Genomic DNA, 13513 nt, shown 5'->3' on the forward strand with positions numbered 1-13513 from the left:
TATAGCATATTACAATACAGCCTATAAGGCCTAAAGAAAACTAATTTATAATAGAGCAAAGTAGCCTAGGCCTACACAAGATTAAACCAAATATGGCTGAAATATATAGGCCATCATGATCATTTTGCCAACAGTGACGCAGAACCATGGATTCTTTCCATTTATAACATGTTTTGTTTATAACTTAAACCAACATTGAGTACATTATTTACTATAGGCCTACTTGATAATAATATATAGCCTGTCCCCTAACAGTCCTCTGGGCCTACGTACAAAATAGTGAATCATGTGATAGGCCTACTGATATTGATGCTGATTGAAGAGATTGCAACTTGAAGGTTGTTGATATTTCAGTTCCAAAGAGAATCAAATTACATTGATTCCTCTCCTCCCAAAGTAACACTGTCCTACACCTCTCCTCCTAAAATAAATGGTAGGCTCTGTTTTAACTGCACCAGGATTGTGTAGGATAACCGGCTACAACACTAGTTTTAAAAGCGCACACACTAAATGGAGAGCTAAGGTTAAAATGCGGACTGCGCCTTTAAATTGGCGACTTTTTATCTATCAACACAATGCTACAGTAGGCTATTTCCACTAAATATTCAGCTCAATATGATGTGCAAGAGTTTTACTAAGTATGCCATAGCTTTGATCTCTTATCACCGTCACCATAACGTTACGTTCTCACGTTACGGCATGCTGAAATATGTTTTAGACAAGGGGCGCAAGGTTCACGGAGGTGAACGGCTGGACAAACGCGTAAATGACAAGGCAACCTAAACAATGTAGTAGGCCTAAGGGACATTCCAGGATTTTGGTACATTTCAGGGGTGGCCACTTCTGAAAAATTGATCTTCAATTTGATCATTTTTAGTCATATATTTATTAACTACAGATAATATACTATCAAAAAGTTTGATTCGTCAAGCTCAGGTATCGAAGCAGTTTTTTTAAATTGGATGCTTAAGTTGGTATGCAACACATATTTAAAATATTTTTTGCAAATCTTTTGCCAGTTTGTAAAGAAAGACATATAAACTGAATTATCAATTTGATTTTAGGTAATTACTGGATTCCTTACATTTTATTGACTTTTAAAGTCTTTCTTATCTGAAATGTCAAAATTCGTATGTGTTGTGGTTTTATTTTTATTTGTTTTATTTTCAGATATTTGCTGAACTGTACATAGAATGAATGATTCAAACTATTTAAAGGGCAGTGGTATTAACATTTGCAAGATAAGAATATTATACAACATTATATTAGTTAAAAATGTTACAGCAACAGGGTTGAGGTTGAGTAACAGGGTTGCGGGGGTTGAATGAAAATCTGTAAAGACCCGATAAAATGCTATGAATATAAGCCCATCACACAGAATTACTGAAATGCTTTTTTATTCACCAAACTTCCATGAAGACACAAGTAATGTGATTCATCAATGTAGTATCAGTAGAACAGCAGCTTTTTGTATTTCATTTTAGATTGAACTCAACAGGCATGTGGTTTTATACCCCTTCTTTTAAAATGTTTCACTAAAATTGAGCATGAACTATACAAAATGTAATATCATCAAGAACAGTACAAAAATTGTATAAAGATCAGTCTGTTATCATTTTATATTGAGGTCAATAGTCATGAGGTTTAAAACCTCTTTTTAAAAACTTTTCATCAAAATTGAACATGAAATATAAAAATTGAACATGAATTTTTTTAATAAATGAACCCACTGGAGCCTAAGCCTGAACATGAACACATTGGATTTTAGTTCACAACATGTCTTTATATTTCTCGTTCACAAGAGGCTATAGCATCCCACACATCAGTTGCAATGGCCATGTGGCGCAATGTGACATTATCTGGTGGAGAAATGAGAGCAAGTATGTCACCAAAAGGGTACCAATGAACATCTTCCCTCACAGGCCAGAAAAAATGGTTTGGCCCTGCTTTACTCATGCATCTGACCTGACAATGGGTCTCATTCACTGCTTGAATGATTCCTGGGTAGATCTTGTCATCGTGCAACAAGGCACACCATTTCACCACAACATTTGGGCTATGCCACTGGACTTCTGGTGGGCGATGGATTGAAGCTTGTGTGCTGGCGTCTGTGGGATTGAAGCTAAAACTCTTGGTTTCTTGGCATTCACATTGAAGAATGCCTGAAGCAGAGCACAGGCAGCTGATATCCCGATAGAGAATCTCACCAGGAGAAAGAGTAAGGACTTGGTAAATCATCATTGTTGCAGGTATGGACGGGAGATTAGCTAGCATTGCACTCGCAGCATCCTCCACAGCCTCTTCCTCAATGTAAAACAAAGAAACCTTAGATTCTTCCTCACACAGTGCTCAGTATAGGGAGGATGCTGTGGGGATGTCCACTCCTTGGCTGACAAGCCTATCAGCGCTTCTTTTTAGTGAGCCACCCACGCCATCAGAGGCGTAATGAGTTCATGTGCCTGTCCTAGAGCATGAGCACACAGAATTTGGTGCGAATCCGTCCACCCGTTCAGAACTTATGGGCCAAACAATAATCGGCCATCTTGAAAGTCAGCCATCTTGAAAGTGTTGGCCTCTAAATGTAATAAATTTGTGTGCCAGTCCCAGAGCATGAGCATTGATCTGTAGCCCCCCCCGCTGGACTGGACCCCCCGAAAGGAGGGTAGGGCAGACACAGTTCTCTGTGAATATCTTGACAACTGTTGGGCCTAGGATGACCATTTTTTTCCCGTATGTTTGCCTCCAGGGGTCATGTTAACCCATTTCATGTGCACACATGTGCACAAACAGATACACACGCACACACATACATTCACAGTAATCATACGTATGACACATACTCACACAGTAGACATATGTACGCTTGCATGCACAGGCACATACGCAAGCACACACACAAGCACGCACACACACACACCCACACACATAACATAAACATGTACATGCACACATGCACACAATTCAAGAATTTCTCAGAATTATGAACAGGCAAGATGGAGGTGGGGTTGTATAAAATGAATTTTACATGTGAAATCGATGAACTAATCATGTTTTGGTACTTGTTGTCTAGCAGATACCAGTGAGAATTGAGTGTGGATAATGCAATTTAGTGAGACAGTTAGAATCATAGGCCTTTCAGCGTGATTTATTTTTGTGGAAAAAATGTGCTGGACTGGGCGGCAGTCATATTTTGTACTGCTCTGCGGTACATCTAGTTTAGAGCTTATTTTAATTGTTAAATTTGGCAAAGGAGTTGGTCACCCAATGTGTGGGACAAGAGAAAATGGCCATTTTTTGAGGTGGTCCAAATTCAGTCTATTGAATAATATCTAAGGAGCTTATTTTTCCACCAAATTTTACAGTTTGTCTTATAACAAGTACATTATTTACAAAAAATAGTCTATTGGAGCAGTATATTGGATATTTCGGATATGTACATTTGAGATTTAAGTGGTGGGACAGGAAATGTACCAAAATCCTGGAATGTCCCCTAAGGTAGACAGGCTTTGTGTGTTAAAACTATGAAAACCTGTAAGGTTTGGCTAGTCCGTCACAGCTAACTTCAGCACAGCTTACACGCGCAGAAATTAAAATTCAATATCAGCATCACGAGATTCATTATCGGAAATTCCTGAAAGCGTACCTGATGCAAAGCCAAAACGAGAAAAAAAAAACTTCATACATGATGTCTTTAAATCAATTTGTTGACCTTTGTTTCATTGCTTCTGTTGAGAAACTAGTTCGCCACACACACTGAACTTATCAAGCATTCTTCAGAACGCAGCTGATCAACGCGTCCCGTCTACTTTCACTTTCAATGAAATCCACTAGTAAACGAAATACAAGCGGCGGATATTCGGAAAGATGTGAAGCACAAAACCCGTCGTCAATGTCAGCGGCCTGTTATAACTATGGCCTGTGTATACAGAAATATAGCCTACCTCTGACCGACAGACCCCCCCCCCTTCTCTTTAAAAAAAACTCATCGGATCTATGAATTGTGTGGGTCTCATTTTCAAGTCCAAAAAAACGGAAGAATCACACCCCTGAGAAGGTATAAGAGTATGCGGACCGGTACCAGCAGATACAGAGACAGTTTCTATTCACAAGCCACCAGGATTATCTTCCTCATAGCTAATCTATCTCTCTTGCCACTTGCCCCCCTATATAATACAGTTAGGAGCTTTTACACACAACTTGTATTTTTGTAGTCAGCCTACTATACAGTCAGCCAGAGAGTTTTTGTTTTTCCAGTAGGACCTATTGACACTCCTGGCTCACCGTCCTTCTCAAACGGATAGGTCGACTACGTCACTTCCCGTCCATCCCTGGAAAAATGGCGACGTCTCTAGGAGCTAACACATACAACAGGCAAAATTGGGAGGACGCGGTATGCTTTAAATGTCTAGGTTAACTAAAATATAACATAATTTAAGTGATGCTAATGGTCATGTGAATACTGTAATAAGTGTTTATATTAACGGTGACAAACCGATCATCATCCTGAAATGCTGCTATGGCGATGCTGGCTAGCTAACGCTAGCACTTTTGTCTGTTTTCAAAGAATGTAACGTAACGTTAACGTTATCATCGCTTACGCTTATCATCAGACTGGCTTGTGAATAGGCATGTGGCTTGTAAAACGAAGCCAAAACTAATAACGTTAGGCATGTGGCTTGTAAAACGAAGTCAAAACGAATTCTTAACGTAAACGAAGACTCGTTTCAAATCGAATCTAACGTTAACTCATATGTGAACGAGGGAGCCAACATTTTCATTTTCTATACTGTAAGCTAATGTGTATGTGTCGTATTTATTCTTGCTAGGTACATTTCAGGAGCGTTGATCTTGTGAGCTAACGATAACTTAGTTTACGTTAATCTAGGAGCTCAATGCATGAGGAAATACAAATCTCTACAGGAGTGATATAAAACGTTTGTCAAACTTTATTCCAACACGTGCGTTGTCTTTCAAATATGCCTTTGACTTATGAAGTGTTATTTCTCGTTGCAGGATTTTCCAATTCTCTGCCAAACATGTCTAGGAGAGAATCCTTACATTCGCATGGTATGTACCTCACATTCATTTAATGGCTGCATCACCTCTTATGGTTAAAAGACTGTAGATAATTGTAATGATGAACTTCTGAATGTTTTTCTTTTTTGTTAGACCAAAGAGAAGTATGGGAAGGAGTGTAAAGTAAGTGCAAGGATGATCGTTAGCCTTAATAATTCAACATGTTAACATTAATAGTTTTCTGTTACACTTAGTGCAGTGTACTTTTTAATTTGGGATTTTGCAATTGACCTCAATGAGTCAATTAATAGTTGCAGGCCTATTATTCATTAGCTTCACCTCCCTCCCTGTGTATATTTTGCTTCCGTAGATTTGTGCCCGTCCCTTTACTGTGTTTCGCTGGTGCCCTGGTGTGAGAATGCGCTTCAAGAAGACAGAGGTTTGTCAGACTTGCAGCAAAATGAAGAACGTCTGCCAGACCTGCTTGCTTGACCTTGAATATGGTATGATTGTGTCCACTCACCACTGGTCTTTCACAAACAAGTCCTCTCAGGAGTAAAATGTTTGTATTCTTCCCGCAGGTCTGCCCATTCAGGTCCGTGACACAGGTCTTTCGGTCAAAGATGACGTGCCGAAGTCAGATGTGAACAAAGAATACTACACTCAGAATATGGAGAGAGAGGTACATTTCCATCAACCTCACATGAAGTGTGCATGATGTTGTTTAGAATCACAGATTTATCAATAATCATTATTTACCCCTGTATACACCTCATTCCATTCACTAAACATATACTACTAGTGTGGATTTTACCAAAGTTGGTCTTTTCAGACATAGAATGAGGTACATTCTGGTAGCAAGGTAGATAAATGGCCATCCCCAAGTGCTGAATGATGAATGTCTGACAGATTGCCAACTCTGACGGGACGAGGGCAGTGGGTATGCTTGGTAAGGCTCCGAGTTCCAGTGACATGCTCCTGAAGCTGGCCCGCACCACGCCCTACTACAAGAGGAACAGGCCACACATCTGCTCCTTCTGGGTGAAGGGAGAGTGCAAGAGAGGAGAGGAGTGTCCGTACAGGTGAGGTGCGGCTTTGGTTGAAGGGTTCGCCATTTAGGCAGAGCGGTAACATCAACATTGCCAGACACATTTTTTAGCTTCAAATAAAATATAATTGCCATTACCTTGGTCATTTTAATGCCAAAACGTGTCTTAAGCCTAATGTTTAGTATTGCAATGTTGACATGTAACCTTGGACTTGAAAGTTGTATCTACTGTTTACCTTTAACCACAGACATGAGAAGCCAACTGATCCAGATGACCCTCTGGCTGACCAGAACATCAAGGACCGTTACTATGGCATCAATGATCCGGTTGCTGACAAACTGTTGAAGAGGGCGTCTTCCATGCCGAGACTGGATACTCCAGACGACAAGTCCATCACCACTCTTTATGTGGGAGGCCTAGGAGACACCATCACTGACTCAGAACTCAGGTGAGATTCTCCATTGTTCTGCCTGAACATCAGCATCTATAGAAATGCGTTTGAATATGAAATCTGGAGATTTCCCACCCCAAAGCTATTCCATGACTGCTGTTTTTTAAAAGGATTTGTTGTGTTCCTAATGACTTCTTAAGTGCTATGTTCATACAATGATCTCCTTAGAAGAACTGCCTCTGTCCCCAAAATCAATTCTCTAGTATTTGTGTTCTCCATTACACTGTATTTGCAGTCTACTTTTCCATTGAATTTCAGCAGTGTACCCGTTCTTGGTTTGTTGTGTTGAAACTGCAGGTTATTTGATGTGGTGAGCCTGACTGCCAGAGAATCTGCAAATTGTTTACACTAAAGGGTAACATGCTTTTAACCACGTTAAAGGGCTGTTTCCTACTATGTGGTTTTCTTTTGGCAGGAACCACTTCTATCAGTTTGGGGAGATTCGCACCATCACAGTCGTTCCCAGACAGCAGTGCGCTTTCATCCAGTTTGCTACGCGTGGGGCTGCTGAGTCAGCTGCGGAGAAGTCCTTTAACAAGCTCATCATTCACGGCCGCAGACTCAACGTCAAATGGGGCAGGTGAGGATTGAAAGGCCCTTATTGTCTTTAAGGAGGACATGGTCTGGACTTTGATGGTTTATGAGAAAGTTAGTCATGGGAGGCGGTGCTGCAGATGGCCAGTTTTTTGTGTCATTTAGGATTCCAACAAAAGAGAAAATGTTAAGGAGAGTGTCATATCTGATTTCGCTGTAACAATGCATTTTTTTCAGTGTAACAAAATAGGGGTGAACGATTTTGGAAAAAAATCTAATTGCGATTTTTCTCACCAATATTGCGATTGCGATGCGATATGCGATTATGTTTAAGCTCTTTATCTTCTGTCTTATTCAACAAAGACAAGCAATATATTTATTCTATAGTATGACCAACACAAAATTAGATAAGTTAAACATAAACTGTTCTTTCCTGGAGCCCAGGCCTATGTTATGATGGCATTAGGTCATTGAATAAGATTGATGAATGAAATATTTTTTATTTAACTATTTTAATCACATTAGTAGACCTATATTTGTTGAACTTCCAGCCTTGTAAACATTTAATGATCCTTATACGTTTCTATTTTGTTTCTATTTCATGTAGATATGATCTTCTTTCGTTAGCTAACAAATAGGTCTACATGTAGTGGCACTGACACGGCTTCTCCTTGTCCTCAAAGTCAAAGTCAAAGTCAGCTTTATTGTCAATTTCTTCACATGTTCCAGACATACAAAGAGATCGAAATTACGTTTCTCACTATCCCACGGTGGAGACAAGACATATTTTACCAATTTTAAGTCCACAGACAAACATAACATTCAAGTAAACAAAAAAGTAAGTAAATAAGTAAATAAGAGGGCACATATAATGAAAAAATAAGAGCAGCAAAATTTGGTTGAAATTGTGCATAGACAGTCAATAAAATAAAATACTAGTGCAAAGTCAGGCCAATAAGAGGCTGAGGTAGTTCTGTTTGACCTAAGTAAGAAATAAAGTGGCATAGTGGTGCAAGTTATGTAAGAGCAGCAGAAGTGTTGTGTTTTCAGGACAACAGCAACAAGTTGCAAAGTGTACAAGTGTGCAAGTGGAGTGGTGCAGGCGGCCATTGTGGGTCCAATGTCCAGGATGTTATGTAGCTGAGGGTGGAGGGGGGAGAGGAGGGAGAGAGTTCAGCATCCTAACAGCTTGGTGTATGAAGCTGTTGGTGAGTCTGGTAGTGCGGGAGCGCAGGCTTCTGTACCTCTTCCCAGAGGGCAGTAGATCAAACAGATTGTGAGCGGGGTGACTTGCATCACTCACAATTTTGGTCGCCTTGCGGGTGAGGTGGGTGGTGTAAATGTCCTTCAGGGAGGGGAGTGAAGCACCAATAATCCTTCCAGCTGTGTTCACTATGCGCTGCAGGGCTTTCCTGTTGTATTCAGTGCAGCTTCCGCCCCACACAGTGATACAGCTGGAGAGGATGCTCTCAATGGTGCCTCGGTAGAATGTGGTCATGATGGCTGGTGGAGCACTTGCTCGCCTGAGTTTCCGCAGGAAGTACAGGCGGCGCTGAGCTCTCTTCGCCAGTGATGCTGTGTTGGTGGTCCAGGAGAGGTCTTCACTGATGTGCACCCCCAGGAATTTGGTGCTGCTCGCTCTCTCCACCACAGCACCGTCGATGGTCAGTGGCAGGTGTTGGGTGTGACCTCTCCGGAAGTCAACAACAATCTCTTTGGTCTTGCTGACGTTCAGCAGGAGGTTGTTGTCCCTGCACCACGTGGTCAGATGGTCGACCTCCAACCTGTATTGAGTCTCGTCGCCCTTGGTGATGAGACCCACCAGAGTTGTGTCGTCAGCAAATTTCACTATGTGATTGTTGCTGTAGGTTGCAGTGCAGTCATGCGTCAGCAGGGTGAAGAGCAGCGGACTGAGCACGCAGCCTTGGGGGGCCCCTGTGCTCAGTGTGATGCTGCTTGAGGTATTGTTGCCAACACGTACTACTTGAGGCCTCTGACAGAGGAAGTCCAGTAGCCAGTTGCAGAGGTAGGTACTGAGTCCCAGTTTGTCAAGTTTGCAGATGAGTTGTTGTTGAATGTTGAATGCAGAACTGAAGTCTATAAACAGCAATCTCACATATGAGTCTCTTTTTTCCAGGTGGGTGAGGGCTGGGTGGAGGGCAGAGCAGATTGCATCCTCTGTAGACCGTTTGGCTCGGTATGCAAACTGGAAGGGGTCCAGGGTGGGGGGGAGAATGGATTTGATATGTGACATGACAAGCCGCTCAAAGCACTTCATGATGATGGGTGTCAGTGCCACAGGGCGGTAGTCATTGAAGCAGGATGGAGCAGTTTTCTTCGGCACAGGTATGATGGTGGCAGCTTTGAAACAAGATGGGACGATGGCTTGCTTCAGGGAAGTGTTAAAGATGTCTGTGAAGACATCCTTAAGCTCCCCTGCGCAGTCCTTCAGCGCACGACCAGGGATGTTGTCTGGACCTGTTGCCTTACGGGTGTTGATAGCAGCAAGTGTCCTCTTCACGCTGTCGGCAGAGAGGCACAGGGGCTGCTCATGTAGAGGGGGATGGGTCTTCTGTGGGCAGGTGCTGTTTTGTGCTTCAAAGCGAGCAAAGAAGCGGTTCAGGTTGTTGAGCAGAGGGATGTTGCTCTCGCAGCTCTGTGGCGCGGGCTTGTAGTCCGTGAGGGCCTGAATGCCCTGCCATAGGCTTTGTGCGTTCCTGCTGTCTTTGAAGTGGGTGGTTATCTTGTGAGTGTATTCCTTTTTTGCTTCCTTGATGCCACGGGACAGGTTGGCTCTCGCTGTTCTCATGCCAGCTTCATCCCCAGCTCTGTAGGCTTTGTCTCTGGCCCTCAGCAGCCTGAGGACATCCCCTGTCAGCCATGGCTTCCAGTTAGCCCGAGTGATGATGTCTTTTGTGTGGGTCACATCATCAATGCACTTGGTGATGTAAGAGGTTACAGTGTCTGTATACTCCTCTATATCTGTCTGGTTGTTGTAAGTGGCTGCCTGCTTAAACATTTCCCAGTCTGTTGTGTCAAAGCAGTCTTGAAGAGCATCGGAGGCTCCCTCAGGCCACACTTTTACCTGCTTACGAACCGGTTTGTTCACTTTTACCCTTTGTCTGTATGCGGGCATTAGCATAACAGTGATATGGTCTGAAAGTCCAATGTGGGGGAGGGGGGTGGCTTTGTATGCTCCTTTGTGTGTAGTGTAGACCAGGTCCAGGATGTTATCTCCTCTTGTTGGAAAATCAACATGCTGGTGTAGCTTTGGAAGTACAGTTTTAAGGTTAGCATGGTTAAAATCTCCAGTGAAGATGGTGAAACCGTCTGGGTGTGCCATCTGTTGTTCACTGACAGCCTGGTACAGTTCACTAAGAGCCGCGTTCTTATCGTTGTTGTTGTTGGTAGGCGGGATGTATACTGCGACTAGCAGAATCGCAGTAATTTCCCTTGGCAGGTAAAAAGGACGGCACTTGATCATAAACTCTGCCAGTGGTGAGCAGTGTTTGCATACTACTACAGTGTCCCGGCACCATTCATCACGGATGTAAACACAGATTCCTCCTCCTCGTGATTTACCTCCCTTTACAATGGCCCGGTCTGCTCGATAGCATGCTAGCTGCTCCAGTTGTACAGCAGAGTCCGGAATGTTGTCATTTAACCAAGTCTCAGTGAAGACAAGCACACAGCAGTTACTTACTGTCCGGTTCGTTGATATCAGCAGTCGTATGTGATCCATTTTGTTGTCCAGTGATCGTACATTTGCCAGGAGAATGGATGGTATGGCTGGGCGAGTTGGGCTGGCCGCTAGCCTGGCCCGGACGCCTCCGCGCTTGCCCCTCTTCTGCTTCCTCGCACACCGCTTCCTGTGCTCTCCATACGCGCGCGCGCACACACACACACACACACACACACACACACACACACACACACACACACACACACACACACACACACACACACACACACACACACACACACACACACACACACACACACACACACACACACACACACACACACACACACACACACACACACACACACACACACACACACACACACACACACACACACACACACACCACTACTTGAGAATAACATTATGCATCAATTCATTACCTGTGAGATGAAATGTTTGTGCCGCTAATGCAAATGCCCCCACTGTCACTGTACTCCAGTACAAAAAGTCCCTTGTGCACAGATGAGTGCAGCCTAAACAGTCGTGGAGTTTTAATCGTCAGCTGGACAAGTGAACGAAGTTACCAGCCAGAGTAGCAGCACAGGGGAATGATGAACTAGAACCAGGGACATGGCAGGTTCGGGCAAAAGGTAATGAAGAGGTTTATTTTTTAACCAAAGTAGCTCTAGTGATCAGACCTTTCTTGACATTGTTAGCTGGTCCTCTTGTTTACATTTTTTGCTTCTTCAGTGGTCAGTGTTAAGAGTCGGTGGCGCGTCGTCAAGCGCAAGTATAAATGCGTTTTGTTGACGTCACATATTACGAATCGCAGCCTTTGCGGTTTGAAAATCGCGTTTCATCATATCACGATATTATCGCAAATGCAATAAATCGTTCAGCCCTATAACAAAACCATTCTATGGAAGTTAATGTGTGTGTCTGTGTCTGTCTCTGTCTGTCTGTCTGTCTGTCTGTCTGTCTGTCTGTCTGTCTGTCTGTCCGTCCCAGGTCCCAGGGATCTCGAGGAAAGGAGAGAGAAAAAGACGGAGTGTCTGAAAGCGGCATGCGACTGGAACCAGTGCCTGGACTTCCTGGAGGTGAGCGACTCATACGACTATCACCATCAAGAAGAAAAGGCTAGCTGTGCTAACATTAAGTATTTGTGCGGAAAATCAATTTTGTTAATCACATAGATTCTAATATAAACTGAATTAGGTTTATGACGTTTATTTTACACTCAGGTTTATGATGTTTATTTTACATCTCAATTTTTTTCTGATTCTTAAAAAAAATACCTATGTATCTCTAAATACTTTTTTGTTTCTTTTAATCCTCGTAGCGTTGCCTCCACCTCCTGTGTCAGAAGAGGAGGGCTCAGCCAATTACTTCAACCTGGGCCCCAGCAGTGCTCCTGTGGTGATGAACATGGGGCTGCCACCTCCTCCAGGGGTCTCCATGCCCCCACCTCCAGGTCAGACTCCCTCTGCCTGACATTACATGGGGATGAGTGACCGGTGGCAAGGGTAGTGTCATAATGGGAGGGGTTGGTCAGCTGTCAAAATTGGACGTACTTCAATAGAAACTTCTTTGAGAACTGAAGTGGACACAGAGTAGAGGAAATTACCCAATTCATAAAAAAAATGTCCTAATATTAAAACAATAATAATTTGATGTATGTTGACTTTGCAAAACAAGCTTTTGCGAAGATTTAAATCACTTATATTTCAGGGTGTGTATTTAATTACCCAGTAGTAATCTATATCCCTGTGCTCTGTTTTGTAGGCTTTGGTCCTCCAATGTTCCCCTCTATGGATGGTATGGGCCCTCCTATGCCCCCTCCCATGCAAATGAGGCTCCCAGGTCAGGTCCACTACCCTTCCCAGGATCCTCAGCGCATGGGCGCCCATGCTGCTCGCCACGGAGGCACATAGGGATGGTACTTAAAAAACACTGCTGTGAACTGTGGCAAAAAATATTATTGACAACCTTTTTATATATATATATATATATATATATATATATATATAATTTGTGTCATCATGTTGGTCCTATTCCAGTGGGCAATGTCTTTTTTATTTCTTTTATCAAAGCAGTGAATCCTTGGTACCCATCAGAGAAGCAGGCTCAATTTCAAATTCATCAAATGTATATGCCTCACTCATGTTTTTTTTTTTTTGCTTGTCTTATTTCTCTGTATTTTTGGATATGACCATAAACCAATTCCTCATTCGTATGATTCCTTTTGCCATGATGTGATAAGTGTTTTTTCCACTGTGAGGCTTGTCTGACTGCGGGAGAGGGGGAAGTACGTGAATGTATATGGAACAAAGAAAATTTAGATGACGCATGCTTTTTATTTCTACACATTACATCCAGACAACTTTTCCACTTTAAATTCAGCCTGCTATGAACCTGAGACCTTCTGGAGGTTGCGTGTTCAATGTGATGTGTACACTTGGCCTGACTCTGTAGCATAACTAGGGTGTAGTAACTATTATTCTCCACAAGGTGGAGACGTTGTCACTCTAATGTAGAATTTCAAAGTCTGAACTGTTACAGAATGGAAGAAGAGGACTCAGCCGTCACTGCCAGTCCAATTGTAGTGTGTGTGTCGTCCTATTTGGACCAATCCAACCCGTTTTGTGATATTTCCATTCATCTGTGTATTGTTTCCAACAATTTTGTAATGTGATAATGTAACATTTATTAAACCCTTTCATTTTATGATTTATCATCGAATAGTGATATGCATTTTCCTTCAAATGAGAAAAAAAAAGT

General features: G+C 42.6%; 1 protein-coding gene across 1 annotated transcript; it reads left to right on the top strand.

Moving 5' to 3' along the window:
• The first annotated feature begins 4319 nt into the window (after positions 1 to 4319).
• On the top strand, positions 4320 to 13466 carry rbm22 (RNA binding motif protein 22). The gene is made up of 11 exons (XM_076274310.1): positions 4320 to 4390; positions 5014 to 5067; positions 5170 to 5199; positions 5387 to 5519; positions 5598 to 5698; positions 5926 to 6098; positions 6313 to 6513; positions 6932 to 7096; positions 11744 to 11832; positions 12075 to 12206; positions 12518 to 13466. The coding sequence occupies exons 1-11, from the start codon at positions 4337 to 4339 to the stop codon at positions 12664 to 12666; spliced, it is 1281 nt and encodes a 426-aa protein (XP_076130425.1). The 5' UTR covers positions 4320 to 4336; the 3' UTR covers positions 12667 to 13466.
• The last annotated feature ends 47 nt before the right edge of the window (positions 13467 to 13513 follow it).

This window comes from Alosa pseudoharengus, unplaced genomic scaffold, assembly GCF_046254945.1.
Source record: "Alosa pseudoharengus isolate Yale_2024_CS ecotype anadromous, Long Island Sound unplaced genomic scaffold, YU_APseudo_1.1 YU_APseudo_1.1_scf_8, whole genome shotgun sequence".
Lineage (NCBI taxonomy): Eukaryota > Metazoa > Chordata > Actinopteri > Clupeiformes > Clupeidae > Alosa > Alosa pseudoharengus.

Excerpts from the sequence above, each read along its gene's own strand:
- rbm22 (XM_076274310.1), top strand. The coding sequence starts at position 4,337 with ATGGCGACGTCTCTAGGAGCTAACACATACAACAGGCAAAATTGGGAG. Across the intron at positions 5,200-5,386 it reads AGTATGGGAAGGAGTGTAAA|ATTTGTGCCCGTCCCTTTAC; the intron begins GTAAGTGCAAGG and ends TTGCTTCCGTAG. Across the intron at positions 11,833-12,074 it reads AGTGCCTGGACTTCCTGGAG|CGTTGCCTCCACCTCCTGTG; the intron begins GTGAGCGACTCA and ends TAATCCTCGTAG.